The following is a 23,304-nucleotide window of genomic DNA, read 5'->3' on the forward strand; positions in this document are numbered from 1 at the left end:
GTCTTTACTGGTAAGGAATATATGATATTAATATTATTGTTATAGTAATATTATACACCGTATTTTATTAATCGCTTAATTTAACAGAAAATCTGTTGTCTGATGCTAGAATGTTTTGTTCTAATAACATTATAGGGTGTTGTTTCTGAGAAGACCACATGTTATACTCATGAATAATATAATATTGTGTGCCATATTTAACAGAATAATTTGCTGCAATTACAGAATAATACCCCACGATAACAGAATAGATCGACTCTACTATCATTCAAACGACATTCTTTCTGTCAAATTTAAATGAGTTTTTGCACCATGATAGAGCAAACGCATGAACACAGATATCGGCGTGAAAATAGGGCATTTCAGCTACGTCAACACGTTCATGTATATATGTGGAGACCATCTCCCCTATTTGGACCATCTCCTCTCTTTGAACCATCTGCCCTCTTTGGAAAGAGTTATATAATTGCATATAAACATTTTGTTTCATAAAGCGTAGGCAAACATGTATCCTTTTCTAGGCTAATGACCCAATTAATGTTGCCTCAGGGGAGAGCTTGGTGTAATAAGCAAGTTTATAGTCGACCACAGGAGCGGCGGAGCGTTATAAAAAATTGGGGGTGGAGGGGAGGAGGCGGAAGTAGTATCCCGGCCCTTATTAAAAGGCGAGAGTCCAGGAGGCCGCGTAGGTTCTCGCCATTTATATCGATGGAGACGCAATTTAGGCGATTTCTGGTAAAAAATATTACAATTGCACGTTGTCCTTTATTTATTAAGAATTTTTATTCGAACTGCTAAGCCGATATCATTAGGTCATTAAAAAAAATTATTTCGGGTGGGGGGGTAGGTGGGGAAGGCTTAGCTCTCCCACTGAAATTTCAGTGCATGTTGTAACAGGTTCCGATTCCGCCGCCTATATTCCAAAAGTGGATATATGGCTCGGCCTTGAACCCTCGTGGCTGCCCCAAACAGTTGACCACAGTTGACCAGCCCTCTCACGCAATACAGTGCGATTGTTCCAATGTCCCGGATTTGATCAATCTCTGTAATGATCAAGGGTACGCCGAAAATCAATGTAATTTTGTGTATAGAGCTATAGTGTACTACATTGCAGGCACACTCTATGTGCTTAATAAACATTATTATTACCGGACTTTTCCGCTGTAGGCTCTAATTAGTAATGGTTGTAATCATTTAAAATACCGATATATGCTTGAAGAACACCAGGTAAATCGGTTGTATTCGTAAAACGTGAAGTAATCTTTCAGCTGTATAATGGTCTGCCTACTCTGTCTTTTTCGATCAGCATTTTCTTCTCTCGTGCTATAAGAACGTATATCGTGCATGGGACTATTAGGCCCACAGCATTTATAACTATCTTAGTCAGTCACAGATATAACCAAAACAATTTGCATTTCAGTAATCTCGCGGGCTCTCCCAGGTTTACAGGTGCATACCTTTGATTTTATATATAATATAAAATTTATTAAAATATATTTTATATAATTTTCACCCAGTTGATGGGTTTAATTTTGTGGTGACGCTGTAGTGATAAAATATTCCTGTATTTTGCAAGATCTTAAAGATATATTGATTATGTCTGTGGAATTTTGAATACACTGCACAGTTTGTAACGCTGGTTACATCTTAAGACAGATCATGGATGTAGTGCGATGTACCCGTCTATATACCAGACTCAATTTTGTTGTAGATAAAAATTGAATATGCTGCGATGTAGTCTGCTCTTGCCAGAAAGTGGAATAAGTTTCAATTTCACGACAATCCCGCTCGGGGTGTCGGTCATCAGCGATGGCTTCGCCGCGGAAAAAAGTGGAGAGAGTGTGGGAATTTGATGTTTCCGACCCCAAGCTTCATCCAAATGGCTTCACCATTTACAAAGTCACTTGCAAGGTAACACCCAAACGAACAAATGTCTAACGTTTATCCCAAACTGAGTACATAAAGCTCTCACAGCAGCCGAATCAAAATGACGTAAAATCACCAAAATATCATAATCATTAGGTTACCTAAATATCTACTGCTACTGGCAATCACTCTGGTTGACTTTATCTTATTTCTACAACTGTAGAAATGCTCAGATAGAATGCTTATGTCTACCTACATGTGTGTGTGTGTGTGGCATTTATTCCTGTACAGTATGACTCTGCATTCTGTCAATTAAGTCAGACCCACTCAGACCCCCTATCTTATCTTATAAGGGAGATAGCCAGCACACCTCACATGCAAAATTCAGGTATATATTCTGACCTGCATCACTAACTCCTCTGCTACCATTTTCACTGTGAATGAAATGAAGCAGAAAACAGCACAAAAGTTTACAGGCAATGATTTTTGGCATGCAGGTTGATAGGCTTTTCTTTCAAAGTTCAAAGTGCTGGTTCTAGATTCGTACTAGAAATGTTTGACATTCCCCTGCCTCCACCCTTTTCTAGGCTATTGCATCCATCAATATGGAAAGCTTGGTTAGCGGATGAAAATCACTGTGGAAAAGTTTGCTGGTCAATTACCAGAGGCCAGTGGTTTGCTTTGGGCATCCTGGTTATTGCCGCTCATGGAATTGACTTAGTTCTGTCTCATACAGTACCTGTAAGTCAATTATCCTGGAGTAAATTACTGTGTTAGATTATAATCGATCAATCTGTCAATCAATCAGTCAATCAGTGTGTTTTTTCAGGAGACTAGATGCATGGTAATTTCATCAATATCACCTGTTTTCCATTATTCACTACCCTAATTCATCAGCCTTTTTGCTTATGAAACAACCATTTTCAGTACAATTTATGCACACTTTTAATTTGATTTTGGAGGCCAAATTGCATTAGTTGGATTGGCCAGTTTCAGGACTTCACAAAAAGTATATCAGCTTATTTGTCATCACAGACTAATGCCTTCAGAATAGACTTGGATAATCAGGTTACAAACATGCGAAAAGGCCGACAATTTACAGTAATTCAATGACTTTAAGCCATCAATGAAATAAACATTAAGAAAGAAAATAAGACATACATAAAGCTTTCTTTTGTGAGTTTGTCACTGTTGTTAGGCATTGTTATGCTTACTGTTACTTGATGGGTGTAGTTTCTGTGTACCACATCAAAGTTTTATGAGACATGTTTCACATTTTAATAATTTCAGGTGTTTCCAGTGACAGTCCAAGAGAACTTGACAGAGGTATTTTTTTCTGTATTGGCTCTTATTAGAAATATTTGCTTTACAGCCTCATGTATGAATTTTTTCATGTTCATTTGTTTTGAGAATGGGAGCCTCCGTGGCTCAGTTGGTTAGCGCGCTAGCGCAGCGTAATGATCCAGGAGCCTCTCACCAATGCGGTCGCTGTGAGTTCAAGTCTAGCTCATGCTGGCTTCCTCTCTGGCCGTATGTGGGAAGGTCTGCCAGCAACCTGCGGATGGTCGTGGGTTTCCACCGGGCTCTGCTGGCCGCTGTCATATAAGTGAAATATTCTGGAGTACGGCGTAAAACACCAATCAAATAAATAAAATAAATAAATGTTTCAAGAATGGTCATGAGATTGTTGTTCTGATCTGTGGAGCATACCCAAGTTGTGACTTGAAAAGGAAGAAAACATAAAAACAAATCACTTAAGGAAACATATATTAATGCTAATTAGGCGTTTTTATGCGGGAATCAGAGTGTTTTAGATTTTCATCAGAATTATGTGAGAACTAACCATGCCTGAGGCAATGGATCACAAAAAAGTCTTACATGTTGCACAAGGTGTCATAATAAGTGATTCTGTTAATTCATGAAATAAATATGCTGCAAAATCCTAACATCTTGTCACTCTTAATTGGGTTTGTATGCTGGCATTTTGCCAAGTGTGTGATATAAACATTAAACTGGTTAATCAAAGATTGTTGCTTTTGGCTCATAAACTGGTTTTAATTAGCTTCCTTCAAATGTGTTTTTTTTTTTGTTTTGATTTTTAAGTTCCTCTCTAAATGCAATACGTTTAATATATTTCGGGTCAGATCAATATAGCACAGCCGGCGGGTACACCAGCTGTGGTACACAAAAATTGATCTCTGTACACTGATGATTGTGTACACATTTAATTGATTCTCCCCTTGACATCTCCACAGGTTGTCATCTGGAAGAGGTACAATGACTTCAAATTGCTCTACAAGACACTCTCCAGTCTGCACAAATGTCTCCATAGGAGAGACGAATTCCCAGAGTTTGCTAAACCTAAAGTTTTCGGTAAGTACTTCAACTATTTCACCAAGTGTTAGTAGAGATTGTTGCATTAAATTATTATTATATATAATTATTATAAATGCATGTAAATAAGTAAATCTTGCTGTGGTAACCGAGCTATTATTAAGCAAAGTCACTGTAAATTTACCTTATTTGTTAATTAGGTCTCAGGTATGGGTGGGTGGGTGTTATTCATTTCACTGTGTTGGCAATGCATATTCGGTGTAATGTACAGTGGGAATGTGTCCTTAATCTCATTAAGGGTGAGCACAAAAGCATATCATCCTCGTGATCATCAATATTCATTCCTGACATGCTGGTGTCCATTTGTTCTGGAATGATGAAGTATGGTTAGACAACTGTCTGTTTCTTTCTGATGATGTAATAAGAACAATTTAGGTACACTTCAGAATCAGAAACACAAATGATGTAATAAGAGCAGCTTGTGTACAGTTCAGAATAAAAATCAAATATTGTATTCTGTGGATGGCATGGTCAAAGCCTATAGTGTTATGTTATATTGATATAATCTTGATGAACAGAGAAAAGTGATTAACAGATACAAATCAATAAATCAGCCAGTCAGTCGAGATAAATATGTATTAAGCTTTATTGTAAGTTTTGTGTGGTTGCCATATTAAAATGGTGTACATTTTGTAGATAGAGATATATTTCCGCACTGAATGTGTGTATTGTTCAAATGTTGAAGGTCGTTTTGATGAGAGTGTGATAGAAGAACGTCGGAAGAGTGCGCTGGACCTGCTAAACTTTGTGGGTCGTCAATATCACCTGTACAGATCACCTGCCTTCGTCGACTTCTTCAAGGTAAAACTTGCAATGCTTACAGGTAGATCTAGGGATTGAGATGTGCAGAGCCTACATTATGTGTCCCCCAGCCCATATTTGTGTAACAAGTCATTTAAAGATGTGTTTAATATCCACATGGGCCACCCCATGAAACAACTGATGATCACCGTCACGCTTACCAAGCTTGGTAAGAACACAATATCATAAAAACTGTAGGAAGAGTTGACTTCACAAGACTTGACACAGACAGACAAAAAAGGCAATATGTGTTTCATTAATCTTCACAAATTTATTTTTTCTTTCCTTATGAATTTTGAAATTTTTTTCATGCAAATAATTGAATTTTAGATGTGAACATTTTGTCAAATTTGGGTCAATCAAAGATTATTAAACAAAATTTATACAATCACACTGTGTCGTATGTATGGATGTGGTGGAGGAATTTTGATAAAATGCTGCTGTTTTGTGGCAGGGTGGGGAAAGAGTACAGCATCAGAAAGCTGAGCAAGTCGGCAAAATTCTACGTCCTGTAAGACTGAACCTGAAACAGAGCACGTCTTCAGTGACGGAGGAACCCACAAATAATGTGACCAATGAAGAGGACGAGGCGGAGCTAAAAACCCCCCAAAATATGGAGAATGGGGAGGGCTTGGCCAATGAGCTTACTGTGTCCAACGAGCTGGGTGTGGCTGCTGAGACATTGGAGGCGGGGTAAGCTGATAGCTGTAGTCATGCATATGTATCAGATAATGCCTATTCAAGATGTGTAGCCATTTTTTTTGATCAGGGAAATAGACATGTACAGATATGAAGGTTTGGTGGAATCAGGGGAGAGTAATCTGAAATATCAAGTTTTTTATGCTGATTACTCCCCTTCCATTGCTAGAGCTAATACCTTATGCAGTGCAATTCAAACTGATATGCTGGTTATCAAAGGTATCTAAATCTGAAAGAAGGTACATGTACAATATAAAACATCAGTTTAAAAAGCATGAATTTAATGCTTTAAGCAGTGTTTGCAAAGAGTGCAGGCATTGAGGTGTTCATGATGTATGGTGGATGTCCTTATTCAGACCAGCAGTAGTCTTTACGGTAAAATGTAGGCTGATGTCTCTGTTTTACAATACCTGTTATTCACAGTGAAGGAACATACTGACACCTGTGATAAGAGTACCCTGCCTGTAGAGATTGTTTTGGAAGCCTTCCACTTGAGTCTATTAGTCATTATTAGCATGTTTCTGAGATACTAGTATCAGGGCCCAGTTATTCGAAAGTGTATTAGCTAAACTTGTATTAAGTCAATCTTATAATAAGATTTTTAGACAAATTCGGCAGCCAATACAGCTGACCAAAGTCTAAAGTATAACAGCAGAAGGCTTCGTTCATATTCAGTATACTGTCATGCAATTATTTTTGTGCTAAGTACAAAATTGAGGACTTCGTTTAAAGTTAAATCTGGTATTAAGTCTTCTAACAGTTTTGAACAACTGGAACCTGGTGCCAATTCCACAGAGCAATTTGTACATAGGTCAGCATTTGAATTAACATTTTAGAGCTTATTTTTTTTTGTCCTGAGAACCTCGTAAATGTTATTTTAAAACAAGTTTGTTTATGGTAGGGATGAGCTGAGTCAGACATTATGGAACCTACCCCAAGTTCCTGACAACATGAGCCTTAACTCCTTCGATGGTGATGATGACCCAGATCTGACAGACGTAGAGTCTGCGCTCAGCACTCCCCTCCCAGAGGCCGACATCTCCTTCTTTGATCCGCTCAAATCTGATGCTATCTCCCCGAGCCCAGATCCAGACACTCCATCCGAACTCACCCACAGCAATTCCTGGCTCCTTTCTGCCTTCAAAACCTGCGCAGATATCGAGACTAATGAGGAGACGCCCACAGAGCAAAAACCTGTCATAAGTGAGGAGGAAGGGGATACAGGGATCACGTTTGAGGTGTCGGGGCCCACGGAAAGCACCTCCACACCCAAAGGTGGCAGCGATATCAATACTGACAGTGGTACAGAAGCAGTGCCGCCTGACGCTAGTGTGAAGGCACTGGACAAGGCAGACTTCAGTGAGTTTGATCCGCTCAAATCACGCTCCCACTCCAAAGTGGATTGTGGGAAGGGCGATCTGGACCTGTCTTCTCGTAGTCCCAGCATCAGTAGCTGTGGTACACCTGAGCGTAAGGCCTCCCAGAACTCCAGCACTAGCTCCACCCCCTCCCCCAAAAAGGTGGTGCGTGCAACGGCAGCAGGGAGCCCACGGCGCGGCACACCCACCCCAGAGGGCGTGGCAGACATTGACCTAGGCGGTCAGTATGATTACATCTACATTGCAGCTCACCAGATTTCTCGGGCTCAGGAAAGTGAGGTGGCAGGGAACTATGAGATGGCCCACGCCTACTACATGAGTGGGGTGGGCATCCTCTTACAAGGGGTGCAGGGTAAGTCATGGTACATTGTATGCTTAATACACACTGCCAATACAATAGTTCAGGATTTTGTGCAGAGTTTGAAATAAAGATTTATCTGTGTAAAACTGTCTGTGTGATTGAAGCTGCAGTTTTCAGGACGTCTCATTTATAATTTTCTCCCTATTTTCTGTATCTTTCCCATGCTCATTTTTTCTGAAAGACACTGGGATGCTCCTCTAATGGCACACACTGACTCTGACCATGATGATTTCATGAATATATAGGTTTTGAAAAATCCACCATTTTTCAGTGACATACCTGGTCAAAGATAGTTATTAAATGTTACTTTAAGCTGCTCACAAAAAATGTAATAATTTGACTTGTAAAAAATGAGTCACTGGTTTTAACAATAAGTAAATCCGTTGATTCAGGTGACACTAACAAGGCTCGGAGAGAAGCGGTGAAGAGGAAGACAGCTAAATACCTGATGAGAGTTGAAGATCTGGGCAAGAGATACATGACAGTGAGTCTGAAAGTTAATGCCTCTTTGTCAGCATATAATATTGGTTCATGTTTGCAGTATGTCAAAGGTCAACGGTTTGCTTTTGCTTTGCTGCAGTTGGACCCTTCAGTGAATTTAACACATCAGGTAGTTTGACCCAGTTACAGGTTAGCCTTAACAAGGTCATCCAGTGAAATTTCGTGGCACATGTCTTTAGTCAGATATTGTGAGATCTGTCATATGTGGTACACACTTTATAATACGAACACTGTGATTGATCACATCTGCTGCTTCATCTTTTCAAAATGTGCTACACATATTTGAACTGAAATGAAATCACCCTATTTCCTTGGTTGAAGATCTGTAGTACCCACCATGATAGACGTTTTTATCAATCTATAGGAAGTGTTGTAATGGCCGCTAGCCAGTTTACCTTTCATGTAATACCGGTACTGGATATGGTTTACATGTGCATTATTTTTTTTTTTTTATTACCAGTTTTCAAAGGATGTGTCAAACTTTCTTTACACTAATCTTGTAAGCGCAAGTTGGTGTGCAGTATATGTTGTTGCACGTGAAACAAAATAAAACATAAGCATTGAGAGTGAGTACAGAATGTTATGCTGTTGTGTATCTGTAGACTATGCTGCTTCATGTATCAAGATAATAATGATCAAATTTAATATTTAATAAGGAGATTGTGGGATGGTAAGTCAAGGATATTTCTGTGATTTCTGGGAGCTGATATCACTTGGCCATTTTAACCTAGCCCCTCTGTTTGTGTGTTTCAGTTGTCGATTGATTGATAAAATGCTTGATATTCTATCTTCTAGCATGGGCCCTTCAGTCATGCAACTTTATCAGGATGTTGCAGCTAGTATGTGTTCACAGGTTTTGGTGGAGACCACAAGATTGTCTGCATTCAAAAGTTAGTTTGTTACAGATTGGTTTATGACCTTTCCATATGTGTATGTGGTGTATCGGCTCTGGTTTCAGAATGAATCATTAATGTCGCCAGACATAGAAATTGATCCATCGCTGGCATACTTGAAAGGCCCTCCATCAGAGCTGAAGAACTTCAAGGTGCTGGGTACAGTGGGCAAGGTGTTACTGGTACTGGATAGGAGTACAGACAGCACCTATGTTATAAAGGTAGGCGCAATACGGTAATGTAGGTACTGGTGCAGAATGTAGATAGCACCTGTGTCATAAAGGTAGGAGCAATATGGTAATGGAGGTACCGGCACACGAAGAGAGTGTTTTTATTTATTTATTTATTTGATTGGTGTTTTACGCCGTACTCCAGAATATTTCACTTATATGACAGCAGCCAGCATTATGGTGGGAGGAAACAAGGCAGAGCCCGGTGGAAACCCATGACCATCTGCAGGTTGCTGCAGGCCTTCTCAGTTATGGCCGGAGAGGAAGCCAGCTTGAGCTGGACTTGAACTCATAGCTACCGCTTTGGTGAGAGGCTTCTTGGTCATTACGCTGCGCGAGTGCACTAACCAACTGAGCCTCCAAAGAGAGTGAAGATAGCGCCTGTGTTATAAGAGTAGGTGCAATATGGTAATGGAGGTGCAGGTGCCATAAATGTATAGACAACACCTATGTTAGGAAGTTAGGTGCAGTATAGTGGTGGAGGTTCAGGTAAGGCTCTATGTGGCAAGGTCTGACAGCATCATGCAAATGGTCGTGAGTTTCCCTGACCATCCGTGCTTGTGCTTGAAGTTTTTGGCTCTTTTTTTTTTTTTTACGTCATTGAAATAATATTGATGGATACATGAAAAGGAATTTTAAAAAAAGTATATTCTTTTAAGGGAAATAGAGAAAGTTGTGCCAAAATATATATATTTTTTTTAATTTTCATTTTTGAGGCATATTTTAAATCTTTTAATTACTGCTTTGTTTTATGCATATTTTCCGTCAATGGTTTGAAATTTTAGGAATTGATGTAAACAGTTAACATACCGGTTTAGCGCTTCTTCTCCCTACCGTGTTGTATTGACAGCTGTCATCATTGATGTCATGACTGTAGGCTAGTTAACTTCCAGACTGTAGCCTGTGACAGACCACTGTAGCCTGTGACAGACCACTGTAGCCTGTGGCAGACCACTGTAGCCTATGGCAGACCACTGTATCCTGTATCCTGTGGCAGACCACTGTAGCCTGTGACAGACCACTGTAGCCTATGGCAGACCACTGTAGCCTGTGGCAGACCACTGTAGCCTGTGACGTGACAGACCACTGTAGCATGTGGAAAGCTGTAGTGTAAAGCCATTTTTACACCTCAAGAATGAGGCTAAGGAGCTTTTTTGTACTTCATATGAAGTTCATATAAGAAATGTCAACCAAATGTTAATGCATTCTTGATGTGAAATATTGTTAGATCATTGTGTGCTTGGTACAGGTTGATTTGTACAATTTCTGTGACATTCGTATGTATTTGTTGTCAAGATTTAGAAAGTATACAGTTACACTTTACTGGAGAAGTGAAGTAAGATGCTCATTTATACATATATAAATATATATATATATATATATATATATATATATATTTGAAGAAACAGAGAAAGATCCCATGGTGAGGAGAATTTACATGCGAAAAAAAAGTAATAAAACGCCTTCTTAACTTTCTACATTCTGTTATATTCCAACTGCAGTTTCAGACTTCATGTTATTTTCAAGGAATATACACATATATATGTGTGAGGAACAAATTTACTGTTATTTTGCCCAGTGTAACTCTGTCATTGCAATTTACATGTTCCTGTGGCATTGTTAATCAACTTAATTTGAATGTGTTTCTTTCTATGGATTAGTGACAAATTTGATGTTACATCAACTTCAGTAACTCTCCATGTCATTGCATTCTGTCTGTCTGTTACATACCTGATACCTTGTTCTTTCAGACACTCCATAAGGCCGTGGTCACACCAGTTCCCAAGCGCCCCAATATCGTGCCCACCTCATGCCCGTACATGGTGCAGTTCTATAAGTTTTATGAGACGGACAATGCTGTGTATATGTTGCTACAGTACGCGAGCGGGGGAAAGCTGTGGAACTACATCGGGGCTTACTTACAGTACAACCACGGTTCTGGCATGAAGGGTAATGTGAATATATGTGAGGGAGAAGGGAAGGGGAACATCTATAGGGGTCAGAAATTTCACACAGATGAGGCAGCCAGTGAGGACCGTAACACGAATGGTAACAAAAACAGTGCTAGTGCTGCTGATGTCAACGGAGGCTCTGTCATTGATATTTGTGATAATGTGACTTATCTTTGTGAAAGAGATGGTAAAATGTGTGATATTGCCAGCCCTCTTCGTGAGGCTGGTAACATGGCTGATATTGTTACCGTATGTGATAAGGATGGTACAATAGATGGTGGGATTACTGCAGTATGTGATGGGATTAGTGGTAAACTTGGTGCAGGTAAAACAATCAGGAGCTTGTCGCCGGATATTTGCTCATCAGCGTATGTGGAATTGTTTTCAAAAGAGACCCCTGCTGCACAAGGAGATCATGAGCAAGGGTTATTAACGGAGATAGGAGTCAAATTTGTCAGCTCAAAAGACTCTGCAGGACCAGAGGCAGAATTAACAACCAACCAGACTCTTCCCTCCACCACAAATGGCAGCGACCAGTCAGATTTAAGGAATTGTAGTCTTACCTCTGATGACATGTCACATATTAACACGGGCATTTCCCACAACACAAGCACGTTCTCTGACAAGATTCCAGCGGGTGAAAGATTTGAAGAGACACTACAAGGCAGTAAGCGTTCCTTGGAGAACTTCTCCATAGGTAGTTTTGAGGAAGGTGATAGTTTCCACAGACAGGACAGCCACACGTCTGACCATATTCACAGTATTCCCGAGGAGTCTGACGTCTTTTCAACAGAGGATGCATTAACTGCTCCAGCTGAGGAACAGAGTGACACTGCTCAAAAGTTACTCAGCTCATCATACCCTGATGCCTTAATAGATGAAATAGATACAGAAAGTATTGTTAAAAGCACCAAAGAATTGCTGAAGTCTGTGGACAGAAATTTGCAAGATGACAGGACTTCATTTAACACTGTGCCAAATTTGGAAGGTTCAGAAGCCAGTATTAATAACTCAAGTCTGCTGGCAAATATTGCATCAAATCCCTCGTCTTGCGAGCTCAGTATTTACGACTTAAACAAGTCGAAAGAAAATGATAATTTGAGTTTCAGTGAGTTACCAACATCATCTGAGACAGTTTCATTGGACAATGCAGTTGAGGTGGGCATCACTGCCCTATTACATGACACAAGTACTCCCAAACAAATCCCACCCACAGCAAAAACTGAGGCGCCTTCGTACGTGGCTAACCACATGGTTCAGCCTAGCCCTAGGGACAGGCAGCGCAGTGCGAGTGGCACCAGGAAAGGCACCAACATTATCAGGATGAATTCAAAGGAGCCATGTCGATCAGCGTCATTTGAGTGTGACCTTAAGTCGCCGTCGAAATCTCGCACAAGGACAATATCAGCTGTGTTTGAACAGCTGGATACAGCCTCAGCACTTAACCATGACGTAGTGAAGATTCCTGAGAACTGTATCAAACAGTGGGCAGCGGAAATTGTGGTGTGCCTTAATAGTCTACACTCCATGGGCATTGTCTGCAGGTAAGAACAATGCATATCTATAAAGGTACATGGTTACGTTAAATGACCTCAAATTTTACCCCAAAAAATGCAAATAAAGGTCGTAAAATATTTCTTTTTGGTGCTGAATAAAACTCGATACTTGGAGTAGAATATCACCCTACCTTCCAAACAAATGTCAAAAGATCTATGTAAGGTAAAGTAAAATGGGAATATTAGTCGTGAACATTTTAGGTCAATTTCTATAATCATAACTAAGATATGAACCAACTAATCTATTCTTCAGTCACACTCTGTGGTCCAACCACACTCTGTTTTTTCATTTTATAGATGTTTTATGCCACACTCAAGAATATTTCTGTTACATGACGGCTGCCAAAAATTATGGAAGGAGGAAATGGGCAGTCACTCTCTGTGGCCCTAAAGCTCTATACAACCACAATATGACATCCAGTGGTGTATGGTTCATATAGTATTTTGGACAGCCAGTGTATAGTCCAACCACTTTTAAGTCCCACCCCACTCTGTTGTCCGACCACAGTGTGCTATATTATTCATACAGTGTATGAGACAACCAGTACATGATCCTAATACTTGCATTATATACACATATTTACAGCCCTAACTACATGTAGATGCGTTCAGCATCAGGCTCACTCAAACTGTTATACTCCTCTTATTCTAACGACAACAGATGAGATTTTTAAGTCTTAACCTAGTGATAACTCCAGGCTTGAATCATAATACACTTTTGAACAATTGAACTCTGATTCATATTATACAATTACGTCACATTTTTAAAATTCCAATATTATATATATATATATATATATATATATATATTCTTTCATCCCAAACGTCACTTTCGACCAATAGAATACATATAGCTGCATTATTGGCACAGGGCTGTGTAGTATAGATGGTTTGCAACGGCAGCCATCTTTCGGTAAGTTTGTGTATTGCCTACTGGGTGTCTGTTGTTAGAGGTGTCATAAGCTGGTCATACAATAGGCAATATACACGAACTTACCTCAAAGATGGCTGCCTTTGCAAACCATCCGTAATATAGATTACATTGTTGTTGTTACAGAGACCTGAACCCTGACAACATCCTGCTGGGGGACCGGGGACATGTGTTACTTACCTACTTCAGCCAGTGGTCTAACACAGAAGAGAGGGTCGAGGAGGAGTGCGTAGAACAGCTCTATGTGGCCCCAGGTAAGCTGGTATATGATACCTGTATAAGTGAACACCATAGGTAATACAGAGTGGAGGAGGGATGTGTAGAACATCTCTATGTGGCCCCAGGTAAGCTGATATATGGTACCTGTGTGAGTGAACACCATAGGTAATACAGAGTGGAGGAGGGATGTGTAGAACATCTCAATGTGGCCCCAGGTAAGCTGATATATGGTACCTGTGGGAGTGAACACCATAGGTAATACAGAGTGGAGGAGGGATGTGTAGAACATCTCTATATGGCCCCAGGTAAGCTGATATATGGTACCTGTGTGAGTGAACACCATAGGTAATACAGAGTGGAGGAGGGATGTGTACAACATCTCTATGTGGCCCCAGGTAAGCTGATATATGGTACCTGTGTGAGTGAACACCATAGGTAATACAGAGTGGAGGAGGGATGTGTACAACATCTCAATGTGGCCCCAGGTAAGCTGATATATGGTACCTGTATGAGTGAACACCATAGGTAATACAGAGTGGAGGAGGGATGTGTAGAACCTCTCTATATGGCCCCAGGTAAGCTGATATATGGTACCTGTGTGAGTGAACACCATAGGTAATACAGAGTGGAGGAGGGATGTGTACAACATCTCTATGTGGCCCCAGGTAAGCTGATATATGGTACCTGTGTGAGTGAACACCATAGGTAATACAGAGTGGAGGAGGGATGTGTAGAACATCTTTATGTGGCCCCAGGTAAGCTGATATATGGTACCTGTATGAGTGAACACCATAGGTAATACAGAGTGGAGGAGGGATGTGTACAACATCTCAATGTGGCCCCAGGTAAGCTGATATATGGTACCTGTGTGAGTGAACACCATAGGTAATACAGAGTGGAGGAGGGATGTGTACAACATCTCAATGTGGCCCCAGGTAAGCTGATATATGGTACCTGTGTGAGTGAACACCATAGGTAATACAGAGTGGAGGAGGGATGTGTAGAACATCTCTATATGGCCCCAGGTAAGCTGATATATGGTACCTGTATGAGTGAACACCATAGGTAATACAGAGTGGAGGAGGGATGTGTACAACATCTCAATGTGGCCCCAGGTAAGCTGATATATGGTACCTGTGTGAGTGAACACCATAGGTAATACAGAGTGGAGGAGGGATGTGTACAACATCTCTATATTGCTTGGCCAGGTTTATCCCATCAGGCCAGGTCATTGTCATCTGCTATACCGGTTACATGTATCAGGCCAGGTCATTGTCATCTGCTATACCGGGTACATATATCAGGCCTGGTGTATGTCATCTGCTATACCGGGTACACGTATCAGGCCAGGTGCATGTCATCTGCTATACCGGGTACATGTATTAAGCCAGGTGTATGTCATCTGCTATACCGGGTACATGTATCAGGCCAGGTGTGTGTCATCTGCTATACCGGGTACATATATCAGGCCAGGTGTATCTTATCTGCTATACTGGGTACATGTATCAGGCCAGGTGTGTGTCATCTGCTATACCGGGTACATATATCAGGCCAGGTGAATGTCATCTGCTATACCAGGTACATATATGAGGTCAGGTGTATCTTATCTGCTATACTGGGCACATGTATCAGGCCAGGTGAATGTCATCTGCTATACCGGGTACATGTATCAGGCCAGGTGTATATCATCTGCTATACCGGGTACATGTATCAGGCCAGGTGTATGTCATCTGCTATACCGGGTACATATGTCAGGCCAGGTGAATGTCATCTGGTATACCAGGTACATATATCAGGTCAGGTGTATCTTATCTGCTATACTGGGCACATGTATCAGGCCAGGTGAATGTCATCTGCTATACCGGGTACATGTATCAGGCCAGGTGTATGTCATCTGCTATACCAGGTACATATATCAGGCCAGGTGAATGTCATCTGCTATACCAGGTACATATATCAGGTCAGGTGTATCTTATCTGCTATACTGGGCACATGTATCAGGCCAGGTGAATGTCATCTGCTATACCGGGTACATATATCAGGTCAGGTGTATCTTATCTGCTATACTGGGCACATGTATCAGGCCAAGTCATGGTCATCTGCTGTACTGGGCACATGTATCAGGCCAGGTGTATGTCATCTGCTATATCAGGTACATGTATCAGGCCAGGTGTTTTGCAAGGTGTCTGTAGTATGGCTTTACAGGGACACAGACTTACATTTTATTCCTACTGTCTGTTTTTGCAGAGGTTCGAGGAATTACAGGATACAGTGAAGTGTGTGACTGGTGGAGCCTGGGGGCACTGCTCTATGAACTCCTTGTGGGCAGGGTAAGTATGGATGGAATCACAGGGTACAGTGAAGTGTGTGACTGGTGGAGCCTGGGGGGCACTGCTCTATGAACTCCTTGTGGGCAGGGAGGGTACAGTGAAGTGTGTGACTCGTGGAGCCTGGGGGCACTGCTCTATAAACTTCTTGTGGGCAGGGTAAGTATGGATGGAATCACAGAAAGTGTGTGACTGGTGGAGCCTGGGGGCACTGCTCTATGAACTCCTTGTGGGCAGGGTAAGTATTGATGGAATCACAGGGTACAGTGAAGTGTGTGACTGGTGGAGCCTGGGGGCACTGCTCTATGAACTCCTTGTGGGCAGGGTAAGTATTGATGGAATCACAGGGTACAGTGAAGTGTGTGACTGGTGGAGCCTGGGGGCACTGCTCTATAAACTTCTTGTGGGCAGGGTAAGTATGGATGGAATCACAGAAAGTGTGTGACTGGTGGAGCCTGGGGGCACTGCTCTATGAACTCCTTGTGGGCAGGGTAAGTATTGATGGAATCACAGGGTACAGTGAAGTGTGTGACTGGTGGAGCCTGGGGGCACTGCTCTATGAACTCCTTGTGGGCAGGGTAAGTATTGATGGAATCACAGGGTACAGTGAAGTGTGTGACTGGTGGAGCCTGGGGACATTGCTCTATGAACTCCTTGTGGGCAGGGTAAGTATTGATGGAATCACAGGATACAGTGAAGTGTGTAACTGGTGGAGCCTGGGGCCACTGCTCTATGAACTCCTTGTAGGCAGGGTAAGTATTGATGGAATCACAGGATACAGTGAAGTGTGTGACTAGTGGAGCCTGGGGGCACTGCTCTATGAACTCCTTGTAGGCAGGGTAAGTATTGATGGAATCACAGGATACAGTGAAGTGTGTGACTGGTGGAGCCTGGGGGCACTGCTCTATGAACTCATTGTGGGCAGGGTAAGTATTGATGGAATCACAGGATACAGTGAAGTGTGTGACTGGTGGAGCCTGGGGGGCACTGCTCTATGAACTCCTTGTGGGCAGGGTAAGTATTGATGGAATCACAGGATACAGTGAAGTGTGTGACTGGTGGAGCCTGGGGCCACTGCTCTGTGAACTCTTTGTGGGCAGGGTAAGTATTGATGGAATCACAGGATACAGTGAAGTGTGTGACTGGTGGAGCCTGGGGGGCACTGCTCTATGAACTCCTTGTGGGCAGGGTAAGTATTGATGGAATCACAGGATACAGTGAAGTGTGTGACTGGTGGAGCCTGGGGCCACTGCTCTGTGAACTCTTTGTGGGCAGGGTAAGTATTGATGGAATCACAGGGTACAGTGAAGTGTGTGACTGGTGGAGCCTGGGGCCACTGCTCTATGAACTCATTGTGGGCAGGGTAAGTATTGATGGAATCACAGGATACAGTGAAGTGTGTGACTGGTGGAGCCTGGGGGCACTGCTCTATGAACTCCTTGTGGGCAGGGTAAGTATTGATGGAATCACAGGATACAGTGAAGTGTGTGACTAGTGGAGCCTGGGGGCACTGCTCTATGAACTCCTTGTGGGCCGGGTAAGTATTGATGGAATCACAGGATACAGTGAAGTGTGTGACTGGTGGAGCCTGGGGCCACTGCTCTATGAACTCATTGTGGGCAGGGTAAGCATTGATGGAATCACAGGATACAGTGAAGTGTGTGACTGGTGGAGCCTGGGGGCACTGCTCTATGAACTCCTTGTGGGCAGGGTAAGTATTGATGGAATCACAGGATACAGTGAAGTGTGTGACTGGTGGAGCCTGGGGGCACTGCTCTATGAACTCCTTGTGGGCAGGGTAAGTATTGATGGAATCACAGGATACAGTGAACTGTGTGACTGGTGGAGCCTGGGGGCACTGCTCTATGAACTCCTTGTGGGCAGGCTAAGTATTGATGGAATCACAGGGTACAGTGAAGTGTGTGACTGGTGGAGCCTGGGGGCACTGCTCTATGAACTCCTTGTGGGCAGGGTAAGTATTGATGGAATCACAGGATACAGTGAAGTGTGTGACTGGTGGAGCCTGGGGGCACTGCTCTATGAACTCCTTGTGGGCAGGGTAAGTATTGATGGAATCACAGGGTACAGTGAAGTGTGTGACTGGTGGAGCCTGGGGCCACTGCTCTATGAACTCCTTGTGGGCAGGGTAAGTATTGATGGAATCACAGGGTACAGTGAAGTGTGTGACTGGTGGAGCCTGGGGGCACTGCTCTATGAACTCCTTGTGGGCAGGGTAAGTATTGATGGAATCACAGGGTACAGTGAAGTGTGTGACTGGTGGAGCCTGGGGGCACTGCTCTGTGAACTCCTTGTGGGCAGAAGTGTTCAGTGGATGTGTGTGCAGTATTAGTGGAAAACAGGTGATCTCAGACAAGCTTCATTTTAGTAAGAACATTTAGGGGCCTCAGTAAAGAAGCAAGGCGGTTGCTGTGAGTTCAAGTCCAGCTCAAGGTGGCTTACTCTCCCGCTGTATGTGGGAAGGCCTGGCACAAACCTACGGATAGTCAAGGATTTTACCCGAAGTGTGTCCGGTTTCCTTCTCATAAATGGTTGCCCTCATTGTATGAAATGTTCTTGAGTGCAGCTTAAAACACCAATCAAATAAATAAACAAATAAGACCATTTAACATTGTCAAGGAGATTAGTTAGAATATTGTTTATAGAACCTGGTTCCAATGTGGTAAGGAAAAGGCATCATTGAATCCAATGTTTCAAGTGCATTTTACTGAAAAATTGTACGTAAAGAAGTAAAAAAATATAAATGTTAAGCTATTTTCCTTGATAGTGTTTAATTGTTGTTACGAACCCTGTCTTTAAATATTGTATTTTTTTTTTTAATTCACCAGGTCAATGTCTGACCTACATTTTCCCCCTTTGTGTATGTTATAGCCTGCACTGTCATTCAGTTGAGTGTTCTGGAGGCTTTGGTTTTTATGAATTTCGTGTTAATGTAAATGGGGTATACATTCTGGAAATACATATCAGTGTTGTAAACACGTTTACGATCAAACCATCCAGAATTTTCTTTGTAAACTATTTCATTTAAGTCCACTTTTAAGCAGTCATTTACTCAAGTTCATTTGAGAGCAGTGACATTTACTGTCATTCACTGTGAAGGATTTTGCTGGGTTGGAGATATCGGCTTTCACTCCTTTTGACATTCATCATTTGTACTTCCATTTTCTGTACAGAGCACTTTGTGAGCTTGTGCTTTGCCACTGGCTATTTTTTGGAGCTTGTATCACTCATTGTCTCTTTGTGCGATTTTACCCTGAAAGTGACTGTATATTTCCGAGAAGTGAAACATAGATCGCCCGCTGGGCAGCACAGACACTACTGCCAACCTGTCCTCCCTGAGAAGTTACACATTCACAGGCAGTTGGGGAATAAGCCACTCATCCAATAATGGCATCCTTACATTGTTTACATTTGACATATTAGTGGGTTTTTTTAACCACACGGACATGACCTACCTCCTGTATGTACATAGCAAACATGTTTGTACTCCTTTTGGTCATGGACAGTGAAATAATCTTATAACAATATATTAAGTCAAAGAATATTAGCTTACTGGTGTAGATGGTGTTGATGTCCTATATTTGTCTTACCGCTGATTGTGTTGTTTCAGAGCCTGTTATCTGGTCACCCCGGGGGAGTCACCTCCCACACCCAGCTCTTCCTTCCTTCCCATCTTTCAGCAGAGGCCACAGCCCTACTTGAGGAGGTAAATACCATAATGGTCTACTTTATCAAAATCCAAGATAGTCATCATGAACATGAACAGTTGGTAATGTCAGTTATTATTGACGTAGCAACTTGCGGAGTTTCGCCAGGGTTCTGCTTGGTTTCCTCCCACCACACTGCTGGTCACCGTGGCATAAGTCAAATAATCTTGAGTACGGCATAAAACACCAATCAGATAAATAAGTCAAGCAATTTATTGACATACAAGTAGGTCATTCATCTGCTTCACTCAGGAAAGAGAATCTTTTCCATCAAAATCAGTTTAAATTTTTTGTACTAACTGACCCAATCATTAAAACAGTTCAATTTGTTCATTTTGGTCAAAGATTATAGATACTTTGGAAATCTGCAATCTGCTTAAAATCATTGGAAATCACTTGATCAGCTGAAAGTCTCATCCTTGTACGCCTCATTTTTAAAAAAGAAAAGAAAACATCAATAAAAGGTTCCCCTTGATGGCCTTGGTTGAAGTAAATCAGTGTAGCTCATTTTCAATGTATACTACATACATATATGTTTATGTTACCTTCAGCTGCTACGTCACAACCCCCGAGAGAGACTGGGTGCCGGTATTACAGGCGTGGAGGAGATTAAATCTCACCCATTCTTCTCAGACATCGATTGGGCAAGCCTCACAGGCTGACATGTTCACCCCCGGCCAAGGGCGACGTGTATGTCGTCATGTATCAGGCGTGGTCACTAATCTGAAGCCAGATTCCACCATTTGCTTTCCACTTTATACCTGTACATGATCCAGATCTAGTACAAGTATATATGACAGGACGTATAGACTTGTAAGGAGAACACATTTAGCAAAGGAAGGAACACAGAGGAAAAGGGTAGGAAATGTCAGCCTGTGAATGCCATTATCATCGACTGAAACGCAAATTGTGTTGACGGACAAGAGAAAAGTTATCATGTTGTTTAATGTGATGCATGTTCCAAAAGATCGTAGGATTTTTTTTGTGGTATCAAACTTTAATGTTACATTAGTGAAAAAGCCTTAAGTTAAATCGAAATATTTAACCAGATTCAATGAACACACTGTTTTTGTTCTGTATGTATAAGTTATCATGTTTTTGAATGTAATGCATCTTCCAAAATATCATAATATTTTAAAGAATTCTCCTCATTCTTATGTCTGTCTTGGAAAATGCATCTTGCTCTTTGCATAATGCCTGTCAGAGATTTTTGTGCAGATGTGACCTTCTGGACTTTCAGAAGTTCTGACCTTCTTGACCTTTGGAATGTATGACCTTTGTTCCTCTGTTTGGGTGAGAAGCCACTGACAGGACAACACAACATATAGCAGGAACAAAATTTTTCTTTACAAACTCAGTTTGTATTTCACAAAATGGCACTAGTAAAAATATGTTTTAATGACAGTGGCAAATTACAAATTAATGCCATATGGCATCTTTTGTTTACCTAGTCCTTCGCTGAAAACTTGCAAGCTTTTGTGTATCTGTCTAAAGGCAATTGATGCACTCTTTGAGTTGTCTCCCCTACCATGTCTATTTGCCTATCCTGATTGGCAGTCAGGTACTTTCCTTTTCTGTGACAGAAATATTTTATGACTACCAATGTCTGAAACATAGAACAGCTATCTATTATTGCTTAATGCATATGTAAGTACCAGTGGGTCCATTAGGGTATGTGTTTCACCATTATATTACAGGCATGCCTTCTTCCCAATTTTTAGGATCAGGAACAATTTCATCCATAGCACAATCAGTGAATTTTTACTGAATGACTGAAATTTGTTGTTTACATTTCTATTAAATATTTCTATATATACATGTATACATATATATATATATATATATATACTCAAATGTTTACAACACTGGAATCAAACTTTAATGTTACATTAGTAAAAAAGCCTCGTGATAAATAGAAACATTTAACCAAGTTTACTGAAAAGATTATTTCTTGTTGTGCATGTGTAAGCTGAAGTGTTTTTTGTTTGCATGCAGTGTAGATTATGTTTTACCAAGTGCAAGTAGATATCATAAGTAAACAGTGCTTGTGTGCTATATTTTCTTGTATCATCTCTTCAATTTGTACATCAGTTGTAAAGCATGATGTAAGATTCTGCACGACTGGACATGTGCTAATATAATGTACCTGTACAAGGCCATAAAGAGTCACCTTGTACTGTTTAGTGTTCCAGGTAAGTTTTGCCGAGTTGCCAGTAGTGATATTTTTAGTGCCGTTAACACCTGCATGTATATACCTGTATATAATTTCCTCTGCTGCTCCCAGGTTTTAAGAAAATGAAAAGAGATTTTTGTTTGGTTGTTTATATGTAGAGAGAACATGGGTGTATACATATCATGTACATGTAAATAAGTGGTAACTTTAGACTTGTCTGTAAATGTATATTGTTACTGCCTGTGAATTCAGTGTTTTTGTCATTAATGCTATGTTCGTCGGAGTTCAATTGTTAAGAAACACACTGCAGGTACTTAAATATTGCAATATTATCACACGAATAATTATACAATTTTCAGCAATCGCCTATATGCATGAATGATTACCAAATATCATTAGAAAGTTCTGCAACCTGGTCAGATTCTAGATTTTTGTCATTCTGCTTTTGAGATTTTAAATTTTTTCAGCTTTTCAAGTCATCATTATCAGCCTTTTATGTTGTATACAAGCATTCCATGTCCACCTTGAACATGGTTAGACGCCCAAATATTGTAAATATTCATGTATGATAAGTAGCATGCATATTTGTATACACCTGTTTTCATCTTGCTGGATTTTGGTGTCAGGTGAAAAGCGGTACACAGATACAGAAACTCTTAGCAATCTATATATATTTCAGCTCAGCCACTTAAAAGTACAAAGGTTTTAAATTTCTTTATACTCAAATTTAAATTACTTAAGACATTATATTAGATTGTTCTATCGTTTTGTGTTGATTGTATGAAAATATGTGTGACCACATGTAAACCACACCAATCCATCCAGACTATTATCTCTTCAAAATGGTAGAGCTTGTCTCCCCTTGATTTTGGACTGTTGTGATGTTTTAGTGGTTCAGGGTTATTCATTTGGCAGTCTATAATGACATTATTTGTTTGGTTACTTTAGGTGGAACATGACATAAAAAAGGTTGATAAAATGTTATGACATTCTGAAAAGAGAGATAAGCGACATGCATTGGTGTGTAACATTATGTGGCACAAATGAAAAAATTCATCTGAAAGAGAAAAGGGTTAGAGGCATTGCAGTTCAACATTAAGTGAGAATATAGTATTTAGTAGATACCGGGTCACAACAGATTTTCACATAATGTTGCTACCTTACTTGAGTTATAAATTTGTTATAAAAATCATGTAGGTCTGTTTGGAGTGATCACAGGTCTGCCACTCTTTGTCTTGTTAATTTTAAGCTAAATTTTATCAATAGTGCAGATGGCCATCCCTTTGCAAAAGTGCTT

The 23,304-nt window shown here is 40.9% G+C and overlaps 1 protein-coding gene across 1 annotated transcript; it reads left to right on the forward strand.

The window, feature by feature from the left end:
- The first annotated feature begins 1,809 nt into the window (after window positions 1-1,809).
- LOC135466918 (uncharacterized) lies at window positions 1,810-21,576 on the forward strand. The gene is made up of 13 exons (XM_064744670.1): window positions 1,810-1,911; window positions 3,157-3,192; window positions 4,122-4,239; window positions 4,946-5,061; window positions 5,516-5,754; window positions 6,662-7,491; window positions 7,893-7,984; window positions 8,960-9,115; window positions 10,876-12,620; window positions 13,690-13,817; window positions 16,030-16,112; window positions 19,738-19,833; window positions 20,386-21,576. The coding sequence occupies exons 1-13, from the start codon at window positions 1,810-1,812 to the stop codon at window positions 20,494-20,496; spliced, it is 3,852 nt and encodes a 1,283-aa protein (XP_064600740.1). The 3' UTR covers window positions 20,497-21,576.
- The last annotated feature ends 1,728 nt before the right edge of the window (window positions 21,577-23,304 follow it).

This window comes from Liolophura sinensis, chromosome 6 (assembly GCF_032854445.1).
Source record: "Liolophura sinensis isolate JHLJ2023 chromosome 6, CUHK_Ljap_v2, whole genome shotgun sequence".
NCBI classification, from domain to species: Eukaryota; Metazoa; Mollusca; class Polyplacophora; order Chitonida; family Chitonidae; genus Liolophura; species Liolophura sinensis.

Excerpts from the sequence above, each read along its gene's own strand:
- LOC135466918 (XM_064744670.1), top strand. The coding sequence starts at position 1,810 with ATGGCTTCGCCGCGGAAAAAAGTGGAGAGAGTGTGGGAATTTGATGTT. Across the intron at positions 5,062-5,515 it reads CCTTCGTCGACTTCTTCAAG|GGTGGGGAAAGAGTACAGCA; the intron begins GTAAAACTTGCA and ends GTTTTGTGGCAG. Across the intron at positions 5,755-6,661 it reads GCTGAGACATTGGAGGCGGG|GGATGAGCTGAGTCAGACAT; the intron begins GTAAGCTGATAG and ends TGTTTATGGTAG.